The sequence below is a fragment of the Ochotona princeps genome, chromosome 23, assembly GCF_030435755.1.
Source record: "Ochotona princeps isolate mOchPri1 chromosome 23, mOchPri1.hap1, whole genome shotgun sequence".
Taxonomy (NCBI): Eukaryota; Metazoa; Chordata; class Mammalia; order Lagomorpha; family Ochotonidae; genus Ochotona; species Ochotona princeps.
The window spans coordinates 32,358,841-32,386,355 of record NC_080854.1 but is presented as its reverse complement, the minus strand read 5'-3'; the positions used below and the strand labels follow the sequence as shown (position 1 = coordinate 32,386,355).

Sequence of the window (27,515 nt, the reverse complement as noted above, 5' to 3'; positions counted from 1 at the left end):
TTCCGCCCGAGCCCCCGAGCCCCTGACGCCCACGCGCCACCCAGCCCGCCCGCGGCAGCGACCCCGACGGCACGCAAGGCTCCGCCCGCCTCCTCGCCCCTGCCCCGCCGTGGGCGCCGATTGGCTGCTCGGCGCGTCCGTCGGCGCCCGAGCCCGCCCCGCGGCCCTCGCTCCCCGCCCGGCCGGCCTCCCGCACGCCCGCCGGCTGTGGGGAAGCGAGCTCGGGCGCCGGCAGGCGAGCGCCGCCGTCGGACAGAGAGAGCCGCGGGCCGAGGCTGGGCGCCCGTCCGCAGCGCGCGGCAGGCATGACGGGGCCGAGGAGTTCCCTGCGGGCGCGGGAGCCGGAGCGGCCCCGCGAGCCTGCAGCAGGTGGGCGTCGGGCGGGGCGGCCGCGGGCTGCCCGGGAGGGTGCGGGGTGCGGGCAGCCTGGGCACCCAGGGGCGCGGTTCTGAGCGGCCCTGCTGGACGAGGGGCGCCGTCGCGAAGCGGGGTGCCGAGTGGACGTGGGGGTCATTTCGGAGCCGCACCGGGTGGCCCTGGGCGGTGCGTGGACCCGCCGGTGCGTGGCCCTCTGGGAGAAGGCGATTGTCGGAGGGAACTTGCCGCGTGTCGCGCTTTGCCGGCAAGAGGATGTGGCCCACGTCTTTGTTGCTGAATTACAGAGACTTCTGATTTGGGAGTGGGGGGAAGTAACCCCCACCAAGTTGGCCGACGACAAAGCAGCACAGTAGCGTGGCATCAGGTGGCTGCGCGGTGTCCCGCGCCCTGGCTTGCTCCCTCCCCCCGCCCCTGGTGAAGGCTGGCTTCCTCCGCACCCTTCACCTGTGTCCTGGAGCCCCAGCTCCAAAGAAGGCGCCTGGAGGACCACCGCTCCTGTGTGTCACGCCCCTGGCCTGAGGCCGCTGGCGGATTTTGGGAATTTGCTGTGTATACTCTTTACTCCCTCCCTCCCTCCCTCCCTCCCTTTGGGTTTCAGGTACTACAGCGCTGATGGGAGTTGGCAGGTGCGGTGCTTGCAGGCTAATTGTTATTGGGGCTCTCACCAGGAGCTTTTAATTCACAAGGGCAGAATTTGGGTGTCAGAGCTTGGTTCTGGCAGTCAGGCTGGAGACCTGGACATCCTACCCCGGAGTGTGGAGGTGCGAGTCGCAGCCACTCCGGGCTGGGTTCCCCATCAGTAAACTGGGGGTCCTGCTAGGCTAGAGCACTGGGATTTCCCTGCCTCCCACTGTCAGAAGTTGGGAGAATAAACTTTTTTAAAAGAAGAAAAACAAAACAAACAAACAAAAAAAACCCTTCTCCACCAGTTGGTTTCTTGTAGAATGAGCCAAATATTTCCCGTGGGTGTATTCATTTGAACATTTGATTATGTTGTTTTCTGCCCTTCTCCCTGTTTGCCTTTGGCAGAGAAAGTTGGAAGTAAAGGCCGGGGCACAACTGGAGAAAACTGGTTTGGGAGGCACTAAAGTGCCTACTCTGAGCTTCACCTAGTAGCCAGGAATTTTTCCTTCCTGTGCACCAGGTTCGGGGTCTGCCAGTGTGGAGGCCCAGGCAGAGAATTCTTGCCTGTGAGGTCTGCAGTGGGCGTGCAGCCAGGGAAGAATGCGACTCAAGAATCAAATGGTGGAAAACTTTGTCCTCCCAAACATGATGCAGGACTTGCGGCCTCCTCTCTCTTCCTTGCCAGTTAGTTTGGCAAACAAACACACACACAATAAAAAGCATTTTTAAAGTTGGTTGCCCACATGAGGATGGGATTTTTTTAAGTATATCACTGTTTTGGTAAGAGACCAAGATTAACTTTCGAGATAACAGAAATACCTACCTCATTGCTTAATAATAAATGGGACAACAGAAGAAAACTCACAGAACAGGCAGGAAAAGAGTGTGTTGGGAGTCATTTTTATTGTTTCTTGTAAGTGGTTGGATATTGAGAATATTTGAGCAGCTATGCGTGGTATTACTGAGGAGACACGCTTAGAACCCCAAGCCCGAGCAGACACTGTCCCTTGTTCAGCCCTTTGGATAAGCCCACAGTTCTCACAGTTTGGGTGAATCTCTGCATTCGAGGGCCATGTCTGTGCTGCACACTTGTCCTGGGTCCCCTTGCCTTGGGCCAGTGTCAGGGCCGTTAGTGGTCCCGCTGAGCTCAGGCGAGGCTGCTTTGTTGAGTGGTAGCATTCACCGTGGTGAAGAGAAGCGTTTCTGGCAATTACAGTAAGCTCAGTTTCCACCTGAGCTACATGATTCCTGAATGGTCCATAAGGGTTGTGTTAGAAGACAGGCATGCGCGATGTGGGCTAGGGCCCCTGTTCTAGCTAATCTTGGCGTACCTCGACTTTTATACTTCTAAGTAAGATTGGGTGTTTGTAGGCAAGGTGGAGGTGGCCAAGGCAGAGCCTAATACTAAGTGAAAATTTTAGTAGGAATAGCTAGTGTTTATTTGAGAGGGAGAGAGAGAGAGAGAGAATCTACGAACACCTGCAGTGAGCAGAGCTGGGGAGGTGACCAATCAGTGCCGGAAATCCAGCTTGGCCACTGCCCGGTGAGCTGCTTGGTGAAGAGCTGGAGTCAGGACCGCTGCCAGGCGTCCAGCCCAGGTCCTGCACGGGGTGCCTGGTCTTCCCTGCTGCCCTGAAGGCCCGCTCCTCACTGCTGCTGTTCTGGCCTTGTATTCTGAGGTCGTCGTCATTTTTCTTATTTTGAAGAACTGCATCATGCTGCACAATGTCTCCCACCTCCCTGCAGTGTTTTCTGCTAATGGAAGGACGTATTCCGGGGCAGCGTGGTACAGCCGATGAAGGTGCAGCTCGGGTTGAGTCTCACCTCTGCATCCGCTCCAGCCTCCTGCTCATGGCAGCTCTGGAAGATGGACAGTGCTTGGCTCAGGCACTAGGGCCCTGTCACCCTCTGGGACACTGGGCTTTTCTTGGCTCCCAGCTGTAATCTGGCCCAGCCCCACCCTGTTGTGGGCATTTGGGAAATGAACCAGAGGGTAGAAGGTCTCTTTCTTTCTCTCTCTCTTTCATGCTGTTGTTCAAGTAGACAAAAACAGATAAACTTAATAATATATGTTTCTCTGTATCATGAATGGCTTGTTCCAAAACCATTCAAAGGTGGCTGATTTCATGTATGATACAAATGTTTCCGATACACCATGAGCAGTTCTTTGTTCCCATTGGCTGGTCAGAGGTAGTCATTAGGCAGGCACATGGATTTACCTGGTGAGCATTTATGCATTCTCAGAAAGTAAGCAAATGGGAAGGAATGAGGACTGGGAGGTTGGTTGGACATGAGAAGCAATGGGTTAGACCTGTGTGCATCCTCCTCAACGTGGCCTGCTAAGAGTTGTTCTGGGAGTTGTGAGCTTATTCTAGAACACTTTTCCTCAGGGTTTCTTACTCCCAAGGAGCTGAAAGGACTAGAGGGGACCCTGACGGTGGGTGGTGTGTGCCAGAGGGAAACAGAGCGAGCATAGAGGGGACCCTGACGGTGGGTGGTGTGTGCCAGAGGGAACCGCAGTGAGTAGCTGAGGTTTTCTGTGTGCTAGCTGTAACCTCAAAAAGAACTGTTTTTCTGATTTTAAAACAAATAACTTAAGGGCTTAAGGGGGGAAACTTACTGCAATTAATACACAATGGCATGCTTAAAACCAGATGGTCTGTAATTTATATGATTTGCCTACCAGTTGGGCCCCACTGTTCTACTGCTAGGCTTAATTTCACTAAGATGATGAAGTACCAAAAGTCCTTTCTATATATAGGAACTTTTAAATTTAAAAAAGATCTCTTTGCTTATTTTGGAAGAGACAGAGAGAGTCTTCCATCTGCTGATTCACTCCCCAAATAGCCAGAACAGCCAGGGCAGGGCAAAGAGCCTGGAACTTGAAGCTGAAATCGGAAGTAAAGCCAGAGCTCACCTCTAGACACTGACTTGGATTGCAGGTGTTCTGTGCGGCGTCTTAAGCCGTGTACTAAATGGCTGCCTCTAAGTGGAAAATCCTTCTTGTACAACTCTTATCTTGAAAATAATCTTTCATGTGGCTCTCGTCCCAGGATGGACGTGACTTCCTCTGGCAGGCCCTTCCTGGGTCATTTAAGGGGGATGGTGCCTTTCTAGGGGTATAAATGTAGACACTGATGTTCCCTTGCAGGGGCTGGACACACATTGACCCTGGCCTTAGATGACCTTTGCAGCCGTTGGGCCATCAGGCTCACAGTAGTTACGGAATCTGCTCAAGGTTTTAAGTAATTGGTGACCAGGATTCCAACGCTAGTATTGGCTCAACTCAAACCATCTACCTGTTAGTCCATCTGGAAACAGTTTCTAGCTTTGACCTGAGCGTATACCTTTTATTTCAAGGTTACCTTATCACATTTAAGTGATATAAAGTTGGTTTATCATTTTTTATACTGTTGGCTGTAGCTGAAGCTAACTGTCGCCCACATCTGGGTGCAGAACAGGCCTTGAAGAGCTCGGCGGTGCTGAGCTGGGACTTCATGCAGTTGTGGCTCCCTGTGTGTCTGACACTGGCTTCCCAGCTTTTGGAGATGTTACTGGACCAATGTGTCTGGCTAGGAAATCTTTCCTTTCTGTGTTGTCCATGTGAGTTCTCTGATTAAGGTTCAGTCACTTAGCAAGACATCGAGGCTGTAGACAAACTGATTCGTGCTTAACAGAAAATTCATGATAAATCAAGAGGAAAGATTTGCATGTGTTCTCATTTTTCCAATTACCTATTGTTCGAGACACATTCCATCGGTCCACCTGCCCATTTAGTTGGAGCCAGAATGGATAGGTGGCATCCCATTTAAATATAGAGATGATATGTGGATGTCCATTTCTGGGAGACAAAGGACTGTTGTCAGTACTGTTGCTGGTATTCCTGGGCAGGAAACAGAAGTTCCAGAGACTGCAGTACATAAAATGCTGTGCTTAGTGAATCTCTAGACTAAGAATTGAATAGTGAATCCTTTCCGTTGGGTTGACTGTGTAGTTATGAGGTTGAGTCTGTGGAATTGTTAGATGACTAATCCTATGGTATCTTACTTTGTTAGCTCTTTCTCCTCCTGATAGCGAAGGACTGTTAGGGTGAGTCTTCTAGCAGGGGAAGTAATCAGGTGATTGGTAGTGCCTTTCTCAAGAGTCGTCCCCAGTTCAAAGAGAGACGGAATCTCATTAAATGTCAAGAGTGAACTCTCAAGAAAGAGGCACTTCCTACCCTGTCTATAACTGCAAATCAGTTCCTGGAAGGCTAGGGGTGGGCAGTGGAGCTGACAGGGGACCCTCATTGGAGGTGGTGCCTTGAACACCTGGTGTCTGCCCTGTAAGCCCAGGCATAGAATACTCCCAGTGCATTCCACCTCCAAAGGGAAGAGAAAAAAGTGAAGTAAATCCCTTCTGGCCTGGTTGTCAGATCATCTCTCCCTAGGGCTCATCTGCCACCTCAGGGATGTCTCTTCAGACCTGTGCCAGGAAGGCCTCACCTTGCCTAGGAACTGTGTAAAAATCTGAGAATTCTGTGACTTCCAAATGTGCCACTTGGACAGGCTGAGAAGTTGGAGTGGGTGTGGGCAGCATGGCTGGCAGGAAAGGGGAAGTGGGAAGAATGGCGGGCCGGTGTCAGTGGGGGAGGCTCCGTGGCATCAGCCAGCGTCTAGATGTGCAGCGCAGTGATAAGATCAGCTGCTTGTCATGTTACTTGGCATTTACAAATGAAACGAAGTGTACAGTTTGTAGTTGAGGATTCGGTTGGCTTCTCAACTTGAAACATGGCCAGCAGATGGCTAGTTGACATGCAGAATCCTTCAGTCTGATGGCTGATAAACCTACAAAATTTGAGTCAGTTTCTTCCTCTGAAATCTGGAAAGGAAAATCACGGGAACTAGGCTTTAATTGAATCAGTTTTGTTCCCCTGATTTGCTCTTGAAATAGTTGCTAAACTTGGTTTTGGTAATTAGCAGATTGTCATGATAATATTTCAGTGTCATCAATGCTCACGTCATTGATTCATTCTCATTCTGAAATGTGAAGATACAGTTTTCCCTCTTCTCCTCCCACCTAGTCCTCCTCCCACCCCTCCTCCCACCCCTCCTCCCTTGCCCTCCTCCCCTCTCCTTCCTTTCACCTTTGTCTGCTCTGGCTCTGTTTTACAGAGAAGCTGGTCACCTCATGGAGACACGGGTGCTTTCAGGTGGCTTGGTTTACTGCACCGCGAGGACCAGAAGGTCTGCTGGTATTTGTCAGCATCTTGCGTGTCTTCTCCACAAGCTTAGGCATCTTTCCTGTGCTGTAAACTTTGAGTGATGTTTTGAGTTTAGTTGAACCTCAGTGATTTCAGAACTGCCTAAAATTGTGTGCTTTGGGATCCATTGAGAGTAGCCTAGCAATTAAATCCTCAACCTTGCAAGTACCAGGAACCCATATGGATGTTAGTTCATATTCCAGTTGCTCCACTTCTCATCCTGCTCCCTACTTGTGGCCTGGGAAAGCAGTGGGGGACAGCACAAAGCCTTTTGGGACCCTGCACCCACATGGGAGACTCAGAAGCAGCTCCGGGTTTCTGGCTTCAGATCAGTTCAGCCCGTTGTTGCATTCACTTGAGGAATGAACCAGCGGACAGAAGATCTTTCTGTCTCTTCTACTCTGTAAATCTGACTTTCCAATTAAAAAAATTGACCAAAAATCCTGAAATCTATTTTCTTTTAAAAAATTGTATGCTTTGTGTCTCCTGGTGACTGTGTGTCCAGAATTGCTCTTAGGAGGCTGTGGAGAAGGGGGGAAGTGGTGGTCTGCGGCCTGGCCTCCCTCTGTGTCAGGGCAGGAAGCTGAGGCCCAGAGCAGCTTGGCTGTGTAGAAGCAGGTCCCTGAGTTTCCATCCTGTGCCACCACCTTGAAGCCATCCTGTGAGGTGACCGCCTTGTAGTCTCGCTTCCTGCTTTGTAATTGCGTGATGTAGTTAAGGGAAGGGAAAATACACGGTGCTTCAGTGTTTCTAATGTGTGTGTTAAAAATCAGAGGGGAGTTCCAACTTAGGAACCTGTTTCTTAAGAAGGGACTCCCACTAGGCTGGCTGTTGCTTGAGTTAAGGCTGCACCATGGAGTAATGCAACAATCTCCAAGTGAATATGTTGTGTTCTTAAACCCAAAGCTCCGAGGGATGCCCTGCAGAGCTGGGCTGGACAGGGCTCCATGGAGTCTGGGGTCCAGCCTTCCCAGTTGCTCCTCCAGTGTGCTTTTCTGTGACCATGGAGACATTTTGGCCCAAAATGACTGCTGGAGGATTGGTCGTCACGCTTACATTCTAGCTGGTAGGGAGGAGCAAAGGCAGGGACTCACCTCTCTTGATGGATCTTTCTGAAGGTTGCACTTGCCTTTCTTGGCCAAGATTTGTACACACACATCTGCCTCCTGCACTGGGAGAGAGTGGAGTAGCCCTTCATCTAAGGAGCCATGTGTCTAGCTACAGGGCAGGCGTCTGCCTCTGGAGAGAGGAGAGAACAGACCCTCAGTGGAGCCTGCAGGCTCTGCCATCGAGACACGTGGTCTGGATCTTGCCTGCATGCATTCAGTTAGATGTTCCTTGGCCATCTCGTGTGGGCCTAGGCTCTGAGGGAACAGAGAGAAAACAGAGGCAGTCCTTCAGCTGTTTACTGTCTACCTAGGGAGACAGACACTAATCAGACCCAAACATGACTATGTAAACTGTGACAAGTGCTGGCAAGAGGACACCATGTGCTATGGAAGAGGAGTAAGAAAATCCTGGGACTTGCTCAATCTCGAGAGGGGCATTTGGGATGGGAACCCTTCAGAGAAGTGACATTTAAGCAGAGATTTAGAAAATAAGTGACACGAACTAGGCCATGAGAGAGGGGAATGTTCTAGATTGAAGGAGTAACAGAGATAATAGGAGTGGGCTTTGAAGGAGTTAGCTGGCAGTCATCTTGGAGCAAGAGGTAGAGAAGGAGGAGGTGTTGGGTCAGGTCACAAGAGGAGCGGGGCAGAGAGAGGCCCATCTGGCTTGCTCCCATGTCAAGGATAGCCCAGGAACGATGTTTTCAGTGCTGGAACTAGGAGAGTCTCAGGCAAACCAGAACGAGGGGCCACCCTCCCTAGAGGCCGTTTCAGAAAGGCTCCTTAATTGGCTCCCAGTCCTGGACACACAACAGCAGCAGGCAGAAGTAGCCCGTCCTCTAACCAGCGAGATGGCCTGGCATGACTTCTCCTCATGATAGGTAACTTGGGAAATGAGCCGACATCTGGTGAGACAGTTGAGATCACAGGAAGGGCAAAGATGGGGGAAGCCCTGCCTACATAGTTGAGTGTCTTAACATTGGCCAGTGCACTTGGAATCACCTAGGAGCTTAAGGGCAGATACCTGGCCTGGGCCCCAGCCCAGTGAGACAGTCCACAGGTGGGGCCAAGAAGGTTCTGTGGCCCAAGCAGTGCCTTGGCGACATCGCTGTGCAGACAGCACAGGGCGGCCTGGGAATCTGTGTGGTATGGATGTTGCTGCTGCTGCCTGCACGCGGTGGTGGTTGACAAGTTTGTTGTGGAAGCCATTGGTCTCTTAGAAGAGCGTATCTGCTGGTCGGTGTGAAGGTAGCCGTGTCCTCTGTGAAAGAGGCCAGGAGGTGTCCATGTGCGTCCCCTTGACCTTGGGATGCAGCTGGGCCGTTTGCAGTGAGCATGGCTTGGGCTGCTGACTGGCACTGCAGGTAGTCGTGGCTGCCCAAGCACCTGCTCCTGGGCTCCTGGCTGGGAGGGCACATTCTTCATAGCTTTCTCACACTTGCTCACATCAGCTGTTGCCAAGGAGTAGATTTTTCCAACAAGAAAAGCTGTGAAAAATGTTTTAAGTGGGAATTGACATGTGCGTTTTTAACACACAGCTCATTTCCCTCACCCCAGCCCCCAAGTAGAAAGCAGAAATTGGGGACGGCAAACCAATGAGAAGGTTTAGGAATTGTCAGTAACAGCACCCAAGTGATTCTGATTTAGTGGGAAAATTGCCACAGGACAAAAGTGGAGGTGGGAGTGGTAGGCATCTTGCACGATGCATTCATGCATGATCTGTGTTGGCATGGAGATGGCCCCTATTAGAGGGCCGAGCGTTGAGTGAGCCCCCATGGCACAGCAGCCCCGGCAGGGTCCTCATGTCCCACAGGCTGAAGGCCAGGCCCTGCCCGTATCATCTGCGCTACCCTGCTGTGCTAAACTGAAAAGTAGGCCTAGCAGGGAGTACGAGTTCAAGAAACCTTTCAAACATCAGCGACTGAGAAAATCTTCCTAAGTTGTGTGATCAGATGGGCTTGCTTAGCTTCTACCCAAACTGAACTCGCCGCTCCAATACCAGGCCTCTGTCCCAAAGAAAGGCGAGGAGGGAAGGAGGTCAGCCAGCAGGCCGGGGTCCTGCCTCTAGGCTTGCCAGCAGCCGCGTGTGACTCAGCCTCAGGAATAAGACAGAAGCGACAGCATGGGAAGGACTGACTGGCAGGAAAGCCCTTCTCCCTGGGTCCTTGGGGACAGTGGGCTAGGAGCTCCGGCTGCCTATCCCCTCTGGGAGTGAGGTGCTTGCCCCGAATAGATCCACAGGGCTTTAAGTTGACAGGAGGTGAACCGAGCCAGTGTCCTCTTGGCTTCTGTTTGTTTGCAGCTGTGCAATGCTAATACAGTCCCAGGCTGCATTATTTCAGTGAGTCATGTGGAATAGGGCTTGGCAAACCACAGCCCCCAGGCCACAACTGGTGGCATTTATCTGAGAGGCAGAGTGACAGATCTTCCATTCCTTGGCTTACACCCCACATGCCTGCACTCACCAGAGCTGGACTAGTGTGAGCCAAGAGCCTGAAGCACCTCCCTGTGGGTCGTCCTGCTGGGTGTCCGTGACCCAAGCACTCCAGCCATTGTTTTGGGCCTTTCCCGGGTGTGCTTTGGCAGGAAGCTGGATCCCAAGCTGAGTAACTGCCGTGTGGACCTGATGCACTTCGTTCCAGATGGAGGTGTCCAACCACTGCTTGAATTGCTGTTTCCATGCCCACCCCCTGCTGTTGATGTTTATATGACTGTGCCCTGAGGATACTTTTTAAGTGGTTGGGGGAAAAAATCGTGAGAAAAATACTTTTTTCCAGTGTGCGAAAGTTGGATGCCACTCGGATTTCAGTGTCCACAATGGACCACAGCCCGTCGTGAATAGCTGGTGCTGACTTTTCCTCCGTGGGGATGGAGTGGAATCGCTGAAGCACAGATCACGTGGCTGCCTGAGACTTCCTGAGCCTTTACAGAAAACTTGTGACTCCTGATTGAGAACAAAAGAAGATAGCCACCTCATTGACTTCTGTCCTGGTGGTGGCACAATCACGGTGCTGTGTTCCCATCCGGGGCCTCACTTGAAATGCGGAGTGAGCTCAGAAGGGCTGGGCAGAACGCTCAGAGTCCCCAGTCCGTGTCACGTGGGGAGTGGCGGAGGAAACGGGGGCGTGACTAACCTAGAGGAGGAGATGCATCTAGCAGTGGTAGAACTGCAAAGTCCGCAGCGGTTCATTGTCTTCTCGGGAGAGTTACTGAGGAAAGGCCGTGATGGTGGATATGCGGGCTCCCACCTAAGTCAAAACATAGTGTTCAAGTTCCAGTGACTGCTGGTTTTCTCTGAGCCTTAGTTTATTCAGCTCAGACATAAAGCATGTGTCTGCCAGCTCAGCACATGACCAGGTCCATGGAGAGTTAAGATGCCACATTCAGCATCCAGCTGTGTGCAGGCTTGTGGAGAAAAGAGACAGAAACATGGACACGGTGTGGACAGGGTCAAGAGCAAGCCAGGAAGGGTCTGTTCCCCCTGGGCCTGTTGGCATTGGGCTGGAGACAGGCTGTGGCTCAGAGCCCGGTCGAGGCTGGAGGAGCCGGAAGGTTCTCCTGTGAGAGGAATCACACTGGAGCTTCACAACCCCCAGCAAGAACAGTTCAAGCTGCCATCAGGTGTCAGCCACCTCTTCCCCAAAACCCAGCAGGGCCTCTGCTGCCCTTCAGGGGAGCATCAGCATCTCCCTCTGGACCCCCAGGCCTGGCTGACGCAGCCTCTAGGCCAGCTTTCTGGGCTCCCCTCCTGTGCCCTGCCTCAGAGCTGTGGGCCCTGCCCTGCTTGCTGCTCAGCCTCGCTCCTGAGGAAGGCTCCGCAGCCCCAGCCTGTTCTCGGTTGCAGGCCCACCTTGCATCTCTGGTTGAGCCATCTGCTTTGCCCCTGGCATGTGGACTCCATGGTATTCCATTCCCACAAACAAGGACATGTGTGAATCCATGCCAAGAGAGGTCAGCCTACTGCCTTCCAAAGGGTGGCATCAGCTTATGCCAGGGCCTGGCCCACGGGGCGGCATAAGCTGTGTTCATAGACTCATGGTGTGTGTGTGTGTAACCAGAAACACTGCAGAAGAGGAGACGACTCTGGAGGGCTGAGGCAGCACTAGCTGAGTGAGAGACAGGCTGCAGTGGGGTGAGGCCCTCAAGGACAGAGCCGGGTGGCTCGCGTTGGGGGAAGGGAGGGCTTTCTCCCTTCATGTTGCAGCAGCTCTGTGTGATCCCACATGTTGACCGTTGAGTTCTCATCTTGGGATCAGCCAGGCTAAGTGATGTGTGCAAGGTTCTGCAGCTAGACAATGGCAGAGTGAAGGCAGGCCTTTGCTTGTTGCACCCACCCAGTCAGCGGGGCTTCAGAGTGGATTTGACAGTCTGGCATTCTGAAATGCTACAGAGGAGTCGTAGCTTGCTCTTTTGGAGTAGTCTTTCCCACCTCCAGCCTTGTGCTTTGGCAGCCTAATAAATTTTTTTTAAAGCGTCACAAATGAGGCCAGTGTTGTGGGTTAGACTGCTGCCTGTGGTGCTGGCATCCTCTTGGAGCACCAGTTTGTGTGCTGTCTGCTCCTGTTCTGATCCATATCCCTGCTAATGTTCCTGGGGAAGACAGCAGAAGATGGCCAAGTGCTTGGACCTCTGCTCCCCGTGTGGGGTGTCTGTATGGAGCTCCAGGCTCCTGGCTTCAGCTAGACCTAACCCTGGTTGCTAGAACCATCTGTGGAGTGAACCAGTGGGCGGAAGGTCTGTCTCTCCCTCTCTCACTGTAATTCTGCTTTCAAATAAAATAATTCCTTTAAAATAACACCTCACATGAAATTAGAAAATTTAAAATGGTAGTTTTTGTTTAACACTCCTGTGAGGTGCACCCAATAAAATGACAGCAAGCTGTGACCTGTGATGTTTTTTAAAAACCACACGCACACGGTCCTCTCTGTGTCTGCCAGTTTCCTGTGGTATGGGTGCTTTCAGTTTAGCGGGAGCTTGGGGTGAGCGTGTCCAGCCCTGCTGCTGTGTGCTCCCAGCTGCGGAGTTGCATGACAGGCCGCACGATGAGCAGCCGGCCACTGGGGCTTCTCTTCCTCATTGGCCTTGATCTTGTAGATAGATGTCATAGTGCTTCACTAAGTGGACCTTCGTTTCTCATTTGAGCAGAATTGATGCCCAAAATGCAAGTCTTTGACCTTTCTGTTTCCGAGATCTAGCATATTTATTTTTTCTAATCATGGAAATACTTGCTGTTTATGAAAGGTAGTGCTGTTATTTTTAACAAGGTGACTTTGCTATTTGTTTGCTCTGCTATCTTAAACATGTCGATAAAATTGCCTTTTCTGTCTCTCCAGCCCAGGTTGGAGATAAGCCCTCCCTGTAGCCCTTGATTAGCCCGTCTGTGCTGCAGAAGCAGCCCGTGGCCACAGGCAGCTGAAAGCACCTGAGTGTGCAGGAAGAAGGTGCTCTGGTACTGGCTAGGCCAGGAACCCAGTGGAAGGAGCTGCAGCTGTGTCACAAGCTTATGAGGAAGCAAGGTGGAGAGTTAGCCACCCCGAGGCCTGGCGCAGCGTGCAGGTGGTGGCACAGAGCAGAGTCTTCCAGAGGCCAGGGCCGCCCAGGCTGCTGCAAGCCTTGGGCGCTGGGCTGGGGCTGCTGTCTACACCACTGCTTGTTTCTGGCTCTTTCAGTCCCTTTTTGTTGTGTTTTCAAGGTTTTGGTTTTTTTTTTTTTTTTTCCTTTTTCTGGTTTCCTGTTTCAGTGTTTGAATTTTTTTTCAGCTTTTGTGTATTGTAGAGAATGGAAAAGAAAAGCTAGGTAGATTTTTATTACAAAAACAAAACAAAACAAAACAAAAAAACTAGTGCCCTCCGTTTTTTGTCGTTTTGCTTGGTGGTGTGGTTTGCCGTATGTGTATTTTGAGTGCTCACTGATTGGCTGTTACCTTCAGATAGTCACGCCTTTGCTTTTAGGAGATGCTAAGCCTCTCAAGTCCTCAAGGATGTGCCAATTACCACAGCGTGACTTCTGCTTATGTCGGTGGGAGTCTCAGCCTGCTGTGATTTTGATGGTTGGGGACATGAATGAAGCCTAGTCCAAACAATACACTTTCCTGTGAGATAGAAGTGGGTCGTGCTGTAGTGTTGTTTCAGCTTCCACCTAATGGTTCAGTCCAGAGGATTAAAGCACTCAAGAGGAGGCCATGTGGCTCAGTGGCGCCCACCACTGTTGGAGATGGCCATGTGTTGGAATGCCTGTTTCCAGTCCTAGCTGCCCCGCGTTCGGATCTAGCCTCTGGCCAGTGCACCTGGGAGGCAGCAGCTGCGGGCTGCAGTGCCTGGACGTCTTTGGGAAGCCTGGCCTCATCCCAGCTATTGCAGCACTTGGAGAGGGAACCAGCAGATGGGTGCATGTGCATTCTGTTTCTTCTTTTCATATAAAATAAAGTATATGTTTTTGAAGATTTATTTTTATTTGAAAGATTTTAGAGAGAACAAAAGATAGAGGTCTTCCATCCACTGGTTCACTCTTCAAACGGCCACAGCTGCCGTAGCAGAGCTGATCTGAAGCCAGGAGCCAGGAGCTTCTGGGTCTCCCATGTGGATACTTGGGCCATCCTCTGCTTCTTTCCCAACCTATAAGCTTGGCCTGAATCGTCCGTGGAATAGCTGGGGCATGAACTGGCGCCCAAATGGGATGCTGGTGCCAAAGGCTGAGGATTAGTGTGCTGTGCAGTTAGGCCAGCTCGGAAAATATTTTTTTTTAAAAGGAAGAGAATTGGGCATGGTGCGGTAGCCTAATGGATAAATCCTCACCTTGCATGCAGCAAGATCCTATATGGGCACCGATTCGTGTCTCGGCTGCTCCACTTCCCTTTCAGCTCTCTGCTTGTGGCCTGAGCAGGCAGTGAAGGATGGCCCAAAGCCTTGGGACCCGCACCTGCATGGAAGACTCAGAAGAAGCAGTTAGCTCCTGACTCCTGACTTCAGGAGTCACTGTTGCAGCCACTTGGGGAGTGAAGCAGCAGATGGGAGATCTGTCTCTCCTTCTCTCTGTAAATGTACCTTTCCAGTAAAAATAAGTAAGTCTTTACAAAATAAATGAAGATAATTTTCCGTTTTGTGTCTTGGCTGGCAGGAGAAGATCAAATCTGTCATCCCCAGCGGTACTTCTTTTTTTTTTTTGCCAAAGTTTGCCCCCGCTCACACTCTCCTTTTTTAAAATTGCAAGGAACAACTGCTGCTCTCTTCCTCCAAGTCCCGACCAGCCAGCACCAGGCTGCCCTAGTGCAGGTGCCTCTCCTGGGCCAGGAGATGGAGATGGCTGAGCTCCTTGGCAGCTGGTGCCCAGGCCCCCGTGAACCTGGCGATGCCCTGTTCCTGCGCTGGTTTAGCAGGGTGTCAGACCTCTCATGGTGCTCTTCTGTAAGGCTGTGTCTTCTCTGTCAATTTTGAGTTGTAATCCAGTTATTGGCCTAGGTAGGAGAAAAACTGCTTTAAAATGTGTTTGTAAAAACCTGGCAATGCCCTGTTCTTGCTCTGGTTTAGTGGAGATGGCTGACGTCCTTGGCAGCTGGTGCCCAGGCCCCCGTGAACCTGGCGATGCCCTGTTCCTGCTCTGGTTTAGCAGGGTGTCAGACCTCTCATGGTGCTCTTCTGTAAGGCTGTGTCTTCTCTGTCAATTTTGAGTTGTAATCCAGTTATTGGCCTAGGTAGGAGAAAAACTGCTTTAAAATGTGTTTGTAAAGATGTTCAGTTCTGTTGCTGCAACAGTTACTTGAAGATTTGCCTGGCTCCATGATTGAGAGCCGGGGAGGTCAAGAGGTCAGGTGGGTGACTTCCAGCTGCACCTGCCTCGCATCTCGTAACTCAGCTGCTTAGCAAGTCCCATTGGGTGATTCTTTAATCTCTTTCCCCATCATAGGTTTCTCCTCTGCAAAGTCAGGTGGTGATTGGAGTGTGAATTGCTCGCTCGGGGTGTGTAGACGCTGCTCAGTGCTCTCCCCACAGAACTCGGAGAGGTGGGTGCTGCCATGCCTCCTGTTTGCCGTGTGATGATGATGGGCAGCAGCATGCATTAGGCACCTGCTGCATACCACAGTGTCACACGCTGTCATAGAGAAGGTTCGGAAGGTGAAGTCAATTCACCTGGGGCCCTTGCTGCATGCTGCAAGGTCTGGTTCCTGGAGTGAAGGAGGTAATACCTGTAAAGCCCTTGGCACTGGGCTGACACAGAGCAGAAGCTCTTGTTGTAGTTGTGCCTGAAATCAGTGAAGCCCTAGAAACCACTGTGCCTCTCCTTTAGCTCGGCAGCCTGTACCTGATGGCGTTACTAGGAGCAGCTTGTAGGGATCTCACCCACTCGTGCATAGTCCGGGCCGCCTTGTACATGACGTCATGAGTCCCACCAAGTCCCCTCCCACTGATTCCCCGCGATTATGCTCCGTAGCCCTTCATCTTCCTCTTTGTCGTCGTTGTCATCAGCTCCAACTTCTTCTTCCTCTTGCTCTATTTATTTGAAAGGCTGAGTTACAAAGATGTTCCATCTGCTGGTTCAGTCCCCAAGTGATTGTGCTGATTGGGGGTGAACAAGGCCAAAACCGGAAGCCAAGAGCCCCAGCCTGATCTCCTGCATGAGATGGGCCCATGTACTTGGGTCATCTGCTGCTGCCTTCCCAGCACGTAAGCAGGGGTATAATTAGGAAGCAGAGCAGATAAGGCTCAAACAGGTGCTCCGACTTGGGACTTGTATTGCAGGCAGCAGCTGAACCCACTGTGCTACAATTCTTGGAGTGAATTATTGGACCAAAATATGTGGGTGTGTTGGATAAGAGGGAGGCCAGGAATGCTGGCTTGTATGCTAGGGTTTTTCCTCTGGGTTGATTATATCACTGTTTCTTGGATTGTAGGTGGAGTTTGATCTTAGGGATAGTGTGTGTATGTGTTGGCGGGGGATTGTGTATAGAGAGAGCCCTCTTTCTATCTCTGGGCAGTGGGGCTTTAGGGAGGGACTGGCACTCCTTGTGCTTGGTAGTGCTGGCTCTGATGCAGAGATCTCCCTGGAGTCTGTGACAGATGAGAGTGCGTATCCCCATGGGGTCCAGCAGCAGCGTCCCCCCCCCCTTTCGGGACTGCCAACCCTCCACAGCCACAAACAGGTGAGAAACAGCAGGTGCTCTCCGAAGACCCTTCCAGGAGGCAGGACAGTGGCCAGCCAGTTCAGAAGGAGACAGTCGGCCTGCTGAGCTGGGCAGCCAAGGCAAGGCTGCCCAAAGCGAGAATCCTAGCTGGCTGTGGGCCTAGCAGGGAAGTGGTGCGCTCGTAGGTGTGGTGGTGCTGTGAGTTGGCAGTTGTTTTGGGAAGCATTTTGGTAACACCTGTCAAATCTGAAAATGTTTTGATTCAGAATTTCATCTGGGAACTGTCCTTCAAAAAAGCTACCCTGGGGCCCGGCACATTGGCCTAGCGGCTAAAGTCTTTGCCTTAAACACACCGGGATCCCATATGGGCGCTGATTCTAATCCCGGCAGCTCCACTTCCCATCCAGCTCCCTGCTTGTGGCCTGGGAAAGCAGTTGAGGATGGCCCAAAGCTTTGGGACCCTGCACTCGCGTGGGAGACCTGGAGGAGGTTCCTGGCTCCTGGCTGCGGATTGGCACAGCACCAGCCATTGCGCTCACTTGGGGAGTGAATCATCGGACGGAAGATCTTCCTCTCTGTGTATCTGACTTTGTAATAAAAATGAATAAATCTTTAATAATAAAAAAAAAGCTACCCTGACTCCATACGCCTCGACATCATTTGTTAAAGTGAGCAGTGGGCAACAGTTGGATTTGTTTTTCTCTATGTAGGGCCAAGACATCGTGTGACGTGGTATGAACTGAAATATTATGCTCTCATAGAAAAGAGTAACATCATTATATACTGATGCGGAGTGATGGCTAGCTTTTCCAGAGTAACATCATTATATACTGATGCGGAGTGATGGCTAGCTTTTCCAGAGTAACATCATTATATACTGATGCGGAGTGATGGCTAGCTTTTCCAGAGTAACATCATTATATACTGATGCGGAGTGATGGCTAGCTTTTCCAGAGTAACATCATTATATACTGATGCGGAGTGATGGCTAGCTTTTCCAGAGTAACATCATTATATACTGATGCGGAGTGATGGCTAGCTTTTCCATAGCAAAAATTGCAAAATCATGTCTAATATTCAATTGTTAAAGTAATATTTTGTACTTAAAGAAAATTATGTTGCAACATTCTTTTACTATGAATTTAAGTATTTACTCAAAGTATCTGTGTGTCATCACTTTCAAATCTGTGAAGTAAATCTGGTTTAATAAAGATCAGAATTATAGAGGTAAGGCAGCAAAGGTTCGCATTTTTAAACATTCATAAAAAGTTCTACAGAATTTCTTTGTGGGAGAAAATATATCATGATTTGAATAGGTAGTAATTTGTTCTGAACAGATAAGCACGTGTTTTTGGAAATGTTCCTTTGTGTAATTGTAAATTTGTTTCATTTGCTAATAAGTTTTTCTTTATTTTCTGGAAAGTTCTTTCTTTATTGAGGGTGCAGATGTATTCCATAAACACAGATCATCACAGTTGCTAACGTGGTAGGTTCCACATTGATGAGATTTTTCCTATAGCTAATCACTGGAATCTTACCAGATCCTGCTCCGTGAAGGAAATTATTTTGCAATGAACCGCAGGAGGTTTGGCCCTTGTTCAGAAGTTTTCTTCCTCATTTGTACTTCAGGATTTTAGCATGCTCATGTGTAATATTGGGAATCTACCAGACACAGAGCAGGGATGCAGGTGCAGTGTGTGAGCACTGTGGTCATACCCCTTGTCAACCAGCGATCGTGTGTGTTACACACAGCAGGGCTAGATCCTTCTCATGACTTCTTTTAAGTGGTCCACTTGCTGGAAATGACGTCTATGTGACTACTGTTTGACTCATTCATTCTGTTACCAAAGTGCTGCTGTATCTCATGGCCTTGAGACAGACAGACAGCAGCAGCCTGCAGTCTGTACTGGAAGCCGTCTCCATCCCACGGACCACCTGGCTGGACGTCTGTGGAGTACACGGGGCTGCTGCCTGTGGACCTGACCAGGCACTGTGCTGGTGCTGAAATGTTTTATTTTGTTGTTCTGTAGCAGGTCAGGATTTTTATGCTGACTTTATAGCAGTGAAATTCAGGGTTCTGGGAAGCAAAGTGTCACAAGCACACAGCTCGGTAAAATAGTAGAAGCAGCTTTCCAACTCATAATCTTTATGTTCATTGCCCTGCTTTGATTTTGTAAAACCAAGATATGGGAACAATCTTGGGAGAACTAGATATTTATATTTAATGTTTGGGTGGAATCTTTGAATACTTAAAAAGTATGCAAGTCAGTAATAGCCACTTCGCAGGCAAACTTGCCATGTTTATTTATTGTTGCCCCTTAAAGCAGACTTGATGTAACAGTGATTATTTTTTTCTTTCATTTTTGTAGGAAGTGATCAAGTTCATCTGTGGACACTAGTTACAAACCAAGCCTTGCATGTTGCATGGAGGATAGCGAGGGGCTCTGTGACGTTGGCAGTGTCCTTTCTGGTGGCGACGCTCTGCTATTTCCGGAGGCTCCATTTGCACCTAGGCTACCGGCTGAAGTGGTGAGTCGTTGTGCCATCTTTAGATTTTAGAAATGCCCTCGCTGCTTAAAGTAGAGCTTTGACAGCATTGTTCCTTTTGTCCTTCAGGTGGATTGGATATCTGCAGAGAAAATTCAAAAGTAAATATTTTCAGCCTTTTGTTTCTGTATTTTTGTAAGGTGCAGAGAGGGTCCAGCGTTAACTGCCTGCTAATTTTGTATTTGGCTCAGGAAACCTCAGCGTGGAGGCCGAAGTTGACTTGCTCAGTTATTGTGCAAGAGAATGGAACAGAGAGACGCCCCGCGCCAAACTGATGAGGAAGGTGTGTCTGTTTGTAGAGGTTATGGAGTATATGGAATTTTCTGTCAAAATGGGGAACATCCCACTCCACGTTTCTGAGTCCAGAGATCAGCCGGTACCAAATGGAACATGACTTTCAGTTCCGATGCTGCTTGGTGCTGACTTAGGCCTCTCTCCCAGGGTGTGGGCCTCCAGGGCCTGGGTCAGGAAACCTGGTTCCCACCTGCCAGGCCCTTCACACACCTGCGTGCGCACTGGGGATGGTTCTTGAATGAGGTTAGGCACCCTGGTGTAAACAGTTTGAAGATTCTGAGAAATTTTCCATTGAACCAGTCTTGGTAAATATTCCCAACGGTGCTGTCCAGTCTTGTTACTTGTAAAGGCCAATAAGAAGGGAGGACTCTGCTTAAAGTTCTCCTTAGCATGGTCTTGAAAGTGTGTAGTGCGTTTACTGTGCTGAGTTCGTATCGATCATCAGCCCCAAATGGTCGGCCCTGGCCGTCCAGGATTTCACATCTAACATAGTATGAGACAGCCCCTGTGTGTGAGAATCCCTTTAAAGTCACCTGAAGTCATGGTCACAAGTTGCTTTGTTTCAGTTGTGTAGTTGGGAGGGCTGGCTGACCACAGGCCCGTGTCCGCGGTGTCTGCTGAGCCTGCTTTCTCTCGTCCAGTGGAGTTCACCAACAGCGGGGTCTTTCTGTGCCCGCAGGCCTGTGAGGAGCTCCTGTGCAGGCATCATATTAAATGTGTGAGGCAGGTGAAGAGGGATAACTACAGCGCTCTGAGGTCGGTGCTGTTCCAGATATTCAGCCAGGGCCTGTCCTTTCCATCCTGGATGAGAGAGAAAGACATTGTTAAGGTATGTCCTCACCCCAGAGAGGGGGCTGTCGCGCCGGGACCCTCATGGCTCTGAAGCTCCTGATCTCCGCTGGGCAGCTTTGTACTGGGCTACTGAGATTGACACCGTTTCACTCGGTCTTCTCTCCCTCAGGTCATTTTGCAAGAAAACTGTCTGAGGAAGATAGACGTACGCTGTTTTTAGTACCCTCATCTCTTCATGAGGGTTATCTGGCTTTTGAATGTAAAGTGGCCTGGTGAAGTTCAGCTTTTTAAAAACATTTTTATTTGAGAGGCAGAGCAAGTAGGTGAGCGAGCATGCAAGCATTCCCACCCCTTGGTCCACTCCCTAAATGCTTGCAGTGGCCTCCAGCTCGGCCTGAAGCCAGGGGCCAGGCACTCAGTTCGTATTTGCCATTTGAGTGTCAGTTGGATCATCTCTATTGCCTTCCAGAATGTGCGTTAGCAGGAAGCTGAAGTCAGGAGCCAGGCATTGAAGCCAGGCACTCCAATATGGGATGCATGTGTTGGAACCACAACACTAAATGCTCGCGCCAAATCTCAATTCAGCAGTTACAGGGATTTTGACAAGTGCATATGATGTGTAACCAGCACTATAGAAAGTCTCTTGTATGCGTTTATGATGGTTATACTCCTTCTCCAAGCCTCCAATAAGATTTTCATTTTATTTGAAAAATAGAAATGGAGGCAGAGAAACAGTTGGAGAGAAATCTCCTATCTGCTAGTTCACTTCCCAGACACCTGCCCTAGCCAGGGGTACGAGGCCAGGCTGGCGTCAGGAATCTGGAACTCAGTCTGGTGTTTTCATGTTAGTCGGTGGGGGGCCAAGTAACCGAACCATCTCCTGATGACTCCCAGAGTGAGCCTCTACAAGAGCCTGAACTAGAAGCCAGGAAATCAAAGCAGACACCTTGATACGGAGTGCAGGCTTCCTAAGCAGAAACTTAACCACTCTGCTGAATACCCATCCCTGTGGCCTTGGGAGCCTGGCCTCTTTCACTTACCATAAAGCATTTGCAGTTCCCCCATGCTGTCCATGCATTGGTAGCTTACCCGTTTTTGTTGTTGTTGAATGACTTGGTAACTCTGAATGAAGCTGTTATAAATCTTGTATATGATTTTGTATGAACATTCATTTTCATTTCTGTCAGATAAATACCAAGGGGGAGACTGTCTGGTTGTGTGGCAGGTGTGTGTTTTTATTTACTCATTTTTAAAGCTGTGTTTATTTACTTGAAAGAATTATACAGCAAGAGGAAGAGGCAGAGGGCGCTATCGTCCAGCTGCCGCTTCACTGCCCACATGGCCTCAGTGGCTGGAGCTAGACCAGGCCAAAACCAGGGTCCGAAGGTTCTTTCAGATCCCCATTTGGGTGCAAGGTCCAAACACTAAAACACTTGGCCATTTTCCACTGCTCGTCCAGGCAGGTTAACAGAGAGCTGATTGGAAGTGAGGCAGCCATTTCTTGAACAGTGTCCATATGGGATGCCAGTGTTGCAGGTGACAACTTGACCTACTCGGCCGCGATGCTAGGCCTCGCAGGTGTATGTTTATAAGAAACTGCCAGACCATTTGCCGAGGTGGTTCAGCCACTCCGTGTCCTCCCGGCAAGGCGCGCAGGCTGCACTTGCTCTGCAGTCAGGCTTTTCCCTTTGTTTGTGTTAGGTGTATACTCCCCCAGTGAGTGATGATACTGAACATATTTTCACGTGTTCATTTATTATACAGTTGATCCTCTTAAGAAGCTACTGTTTAAATCTTTACTCATTTAAAAAATTGTTTATTGTCCTATTATGAGAGTGGAGTGCTGATGGTGTGTTCTGAGTGCAAGAACTTTATGAGGTGTGGGATCTGCTGATACTTCCTTTCAGTTTTGTGGACAGGATTACAAGGGAGGCCCTGGATTCAATAAGCTAAATAGGGTATAAAAGTGGATTGTACACCTTGGAATACGTTCTGTTCCTGCGTCCATCCATCCATTCTTGTCTTACTTAGTCCTAACAAAGACCCTGTAAAATGAACAGCATTGTCCTTAGTGTACACTGAATCAGTGAGGTAAGATGGCAAATCGGCAGTACTGGGGGAGCAGCCTCCCAGTTGGTGAGTGAGGGCTGGGCTGGGACCACTGAGTGGACGCTAAGATAATGGACACCGTCGACACTGTGTTTAAAAATTCTAAAAGAATACATGTGGGGAATTGGGTAGGTATTTTAATCAAAAAGAATGTTTTTATGAACATAATCCTGTATTGAGATTTTTATCACTTAATTTAGTTCACAAATTTAAAAAACGAGTATATGCTTTTTTACTTAACTGTTGTTACAGCCTTCTTAAGTGAGATAAGATTTGTGTGACATATTTCAAGTTGAATGCAATAAATGTTGAGATACTAATCATTTGGTATCTATTTCCTCTTTAAGCTTCCTGAAAAACTGCTGTTTTCACAAGGTTGCAATTGGATTCAGCAGTACAGTTTTGGTCCTGAGAAATATACAGGTTCAAATGTGTTCGGGAAATTGCGCAAATGTGTGGAGTTACTGAAAACTCAGGTGAGTATACATGGGAGAACAGACGAGACTAGGAATAAGTGTTCATGCCAGCTCTTGCCAGTTTTGTCTGACGTCTGGCCCGTCGCTGTTCAGAGTGAAAAGCGCAAGCGGAAGTGCCTCTTCTGCAGCTGCCAGTTTCCTTGTTCTTGTCCTTGCAATAAACAGTGAGCACAGGTTGCTCTGCATGGCCGTTCGGGCTGGCCAGGAAACCTCAACAGTCAAGGCATCATTGTTTACCCCGGAAAGCTGTGGTGTAAGTCACAGACAGCTCTCAGAAATGCCCTTGTGGAATGTAGCCTATCCTGTTGATCACTTGGGGATGACACGCGTGGAATGATGAACTTGAGGACTCTTGTGGCCTGTTAATGGTGACACAGCTTTTGGTGACTGGAAGGGCCCTGAGCCCACACTCCACTGCTGGGGTTTCCCGGGCACTGTCTTGCTTTTGCTGAGCTGTGGATGTTTCACATGTAAAAGAGAAGGGTGGGGGCCCGGCGGCGTGGCCTAGCGGCTAAAGTCCTCGCCTAGAACGCGCTGGGATCCCATATGGGCACCGGTTCTAATCCCGGCAGCTCCACTTCCCATCCAACTCCCTGCTTGTGGCCTGGGAGGGCAGTCGAGGACGGCCCAAAGCTTTGGGACCCTGTACTCGCGTGGGAGACCCGGAAGAGGTTCCTGGTTCCCAGCTTCGGATCGGCACAGCACCGGCCTGTTACGGCTCACTTGGGGAGTGAAACATCGGATGGAAGATCTTCCTCTCTGTCTCTCCTCCTCTCTGTATATCCGGTTTTCCAATAATAATAAATTTTAAAAAAAAGAGAGAAGGGTGAAAAGGATGTGTTCTGTACGGTTCCTGAAGCACCTCTATGAGTTTACATATATAGAATGCTTTCAGCTCTGCCTGTGTATGGTGGGTATTGAAGAATGCCAGCACTGTTTATTGAACTAGCTCTTGCAAAACCCAAATGTCCTAAGCCATTTTGGAAATAGACTTTGCTTAATGCTTTACCTGGTTTGTTGTGCTTTTTTAAAAAGGTATTTTATTTAAACTGGTCTGTTAGTCTAAAAGTTAATACATAATGCTGGGTTGCTCAGGCTACTGTAATAATATCATGAACTGGGCAACTTGAGCGGTAGTTTATCTTTCCTGGCTGTGAGGTTGCCAGTCTCACGGTGCGCTGGCAGGGTTTTGAGTGAGGCCGTCTTCCTAGTTTCCAGACAGCTGCCTTCTTGCTGTGTCTTCACTTTATAAGACAGCCATGACACTGAAAAGGGCTCCACTGTCAGGACCTCATTACTTCCCCAAGACCCCTCATTCCTAATGCCTCACCTTGGGATTGGGGTTTCAACCAAAGAATTTTAGGGGGAAAGGACACAAACATTTGAAGAGTTGCTACATACTTGTAATTTTATTTTTATTTTTAAATTTTTTCATTATTGATGATGTTTACGTAGTTGATCAGGGTGGGAAGGGTCGAGGGTCAGGGGATAGTGGGTGAGACCCTTGTTTACACATTCGCTTCTTCCCGTATATGGGAGAGAGGAAGAATACAAGAAGAGAAACCACACCCAGTCTCCCAGCTGCCACATCACCCTGGGGGTTGGGGAGCCGCCACCTGATGTCATCCCAAGTTCCCCATTGTGGAGCATTCTGAGGGTTCTGTTCATGTGGTTTCAATAGCTCTGAGATGCTGCAGATATCACTGCTTAACAGATGAGGGAATTCTTCAGTTCAGTTGACTGTCATAGTCCGCCTCTGAGTCTTCATTAACCCAAATTCTTGCTGTCAGGCTTCACTGGGGTAGTTGATCAGTTTGTTCTCCCCTTCATTGTCAACACACCATGGGTTCTGTGGCACAGCCCTGCCCAACACACGCTCAGCCCTCACATACTACAGGGGGAGCTGCAGCCCAGTCAGAGCGACCCCTAATAACCCTCACTGGACCGGCCCCCCCAGCTCTGGTTCCTGTGCCTGCCAGCTTGTGCAGTGGATTGGTCTGGTCTTCTCCACATCCCATTGAGATCTTGTATGCATCATTGGGCATTGAAGCCTAACTCAGCCCAGCCGGTTCCACTCTCCAGCACACACTCATGCCAGTGGGTGCTACCGCCTCTCCAGCCAGACCCACCCTCAGTCTTGGTTCTCATGTGCATCAGTGAGAGTTGCAGCCCATCGGAGAGGAGCCTACAACCCCTGCCCTGGACCCACTCTCTGCCCCAAACCTCTCATTCTCTGGGTGGTTTTGCGGTCTAGCTTCACGGGACTTGCTCCCAATCCAGCACTTGTCAGCTGATTCTGCGGCAAAACAGGAGAAACCACGCCTGCCCTTATTCTGGCTCGTGCATATACCAGTGGATACAATCGGCTACCCTAGCCTGGCTCTCACCCTAACCCAGTTAGGGTGAGAGGAAACTAACTACCCCAGCTCTGCTATCCCTGTAGGGCTGCTATGTCAGTCTAAACCCAAAAGTCCATGTGTTCCCTACTCTAGATCCCAAAACCGGTGGCCCAGGCACAAAAGGTGCTGGGTGAAGCCCATGGGCCACCTGGCCTGAGCCCTGGCCCCTGCCCCCCGGGAGCTCAGAGCTGGAGCTAGCCGGCCCCCTCTGGCTCCCAATATTGTGATTTTTAAAAAGTCAGTACTAACTGATTTAATGAGAAAAGTTTAAATTCTCTCCTTTATTCATCCTTGGCTTAATCCACAAATCTTTTAAACGTGAAATAATGTGTGTTTTTACCTATATCCGCCTTCATTTCCTTTCTGCATCTGCTTTCAGTGGACTGAATTTAGTGGAATTAAAGATTTTCACAAGCGAGGAAGTATGTGCAATGTCCTTTTCTCTGATGCCATCCTGGAGTACAGGCTGTACGAAGCCGTCAAGTTCATCATGCTGTACCAAGTCACCGAGGTGTACGAGCAGATGAAGGCTGACAAGGCTGTCCCTGGCCTCTTCAGGCTGCTCTTCTCCAGGGAGACGTCCGCTGACCCCTTGAGCTTCATGATGAATCACCTCAATTCTGTCGGTGACACGTGCGGACTAGAGCAGGTAAGTGGGGTGGAAGAACCTTGCACTTGTGACTAAGGATGACGCAGCAGCATTGGAACATGTAGGGAGTGCTTGAGGCTTCCTACGGTAGCGATAAAACCAGCTGCAGGTGCAGGGACAGGTGCCTGACGAAGAGACTGTATCCCCTGTGGGAGGACCCGGGGTCCAGTCCTGGCTTGTTCCTGATTTGAGCTTGCTGCTTAGCTAGACCCTGGCAGGCTGTGGTGACAGCTCATGTAGCTGGGGTCCGTACGGAGACCTGGGCTGTGGTGACGGCTCATGCAGCTGGGGTCTGTACGGAGGCCTGGGCTGTGGTGATGGCTCATGTAGCTGGGGTCCGTATGGAGGCCTGGGCTGTGGTGACGGCTCATGCAGCTGGGGTCCGTACGGAGACCTGGGCTGTGGTGACGGCTCATGCAGCTGGGGTCCATATGGAGGCCTGGGCTGTGGTGACGGCTCATGCAGCTGGGGTCCGTACGGAGACCTGGGCTGTGGTGACGGCTCATGCAGCTGGGGTCCGTACGGAGACCTGGGCTGTGGTGACGGCTCATGCAGCTGGTCCATACGGGAGGCCTGGGTTGAGTTCTCGGCTCTTGGCTTTGGCCTTTACCTCAGGGTCTTTGTGGGCACTTGAGGAGTGAACCAGTAGGAGCTACCTCTTTGCCTCTCAAATTAATAAAATAATGATAATAATAAACCAGTTTTAAAAAGGAAAAAACGGGGAGAAAACCCAGCTACCCTGAGGAAGTTCTGAGCTTAGTTGCCGTGAACGGAAGGCGAGCGGACAGCCCCATCTGCTCCAACTTGCGGCTAGAGTACACCGTTCCTGGAGCCCATCTGACCCTCCTGCTGCCTTGCAAATGGGAACAGGGTTTCCTGATAAGAGATTAGCCAGGAAAAGCTCCAGTTTGAAAATGGGAAAGCATCCAGGTCCCAGTTGTGGACAGAATTGCAGAAGTGCCGTGAACCCCGAGCCTGCTGGAGAAGCATGTCAGTTGTGTTTGGGTTTGCTTGTGTGGAAGAACACAAGGATCTGACGTTTTTATACAGTATCATTGAAGATGAAACACTGGGCGGAAAGCTGTGTGGCATGGATTGTCAGCATTCTTTCTCTGTCATTTTTAGTTTTTTCCAAATCACCTTTTCCTGGACATTTTTGGCTTTAGTCTGAGGAGGTGTTCCTACGCTCGTCCCTGCCTGGCACATGATGGACATTTTTTCCCAGCTGCCCACTCAGTGCCCTCTGGGGGAGGGGCTCTGTGAACAGGTCGATTATTTAATCAGCAGTGGAAGAAGGAGCTCCCTCCCCCGCACCCCCGCTGTGCGAGGCAGGAATGTAAGCGTGTCAGTGTGTGACCTCCCTCTTGTCTCATCCCCAGATTGACATGTTTATACTTGCATACTCCCTTGAAGTCAAGATAAAAGTATTCAGACTGTTCAAGTTCAACTCCAGAGACTTCACAGTGTGCTACCCAGAGGAGTCTCTCCGGGAGTGGCCCGAGATGGCCCTACTCACTGAGAACGACCATCACTACGACATTCCTGTCTTTTAAGTCAGCCTCGGTGGTGACAGTGGGCCCACTGGCAAGGGAAGTGTTCCCAGAAGCCTCAGCTAGTGTTGTAGCAGCTGCAGGCATCCTGTGCTCCCCCCTGGGGTCGCAGCTCACGTGGCTCTGTCCATCAGCGATCTCCGACCTGCGGTTTGTGGTTTGACCTTGGGATTGGTCGTTTCAGCCGATGGCATGCCTTTGAGGGCACGTGGAAGTTCAGTATGGATA

At 50.1% G+C, this 27,515-nt stretch overlaps 1 protein-coding gene across 1 annotated transcript; it reads left to right on the top strand.

Moving 5' to 3' along the window:
• Nucleotides 1-233: 233 nt before the first annotated feature.
• On the top strand, nt 234-27,332 carry OTULINL (OTU deubiquitinase with linear linkage specificity like). The gene is made up of 8 exons (XM_058680077.1): nt 234-369; nt 18,841-19,000; nt 19,088-19,119; nt 19,210-19,301; nt 19,992-20,141; nt 22,561-22,689; nt 25,468-25,737; nt 27,117-27,332. Exons 1-8 carry the CDS (start codon nt 306-308, stop codon nt 27,288-27,290), a joined length of 1,071 nt encoding a protein of 356 aa, XP_058536060.1. The 5' UTR covers nt 234-305; the 3' UTR covers nt 27,291-27,332.
• The last annotated feature ends 183 nt before the right edge of the window (nt 27,333-27,515 follow it).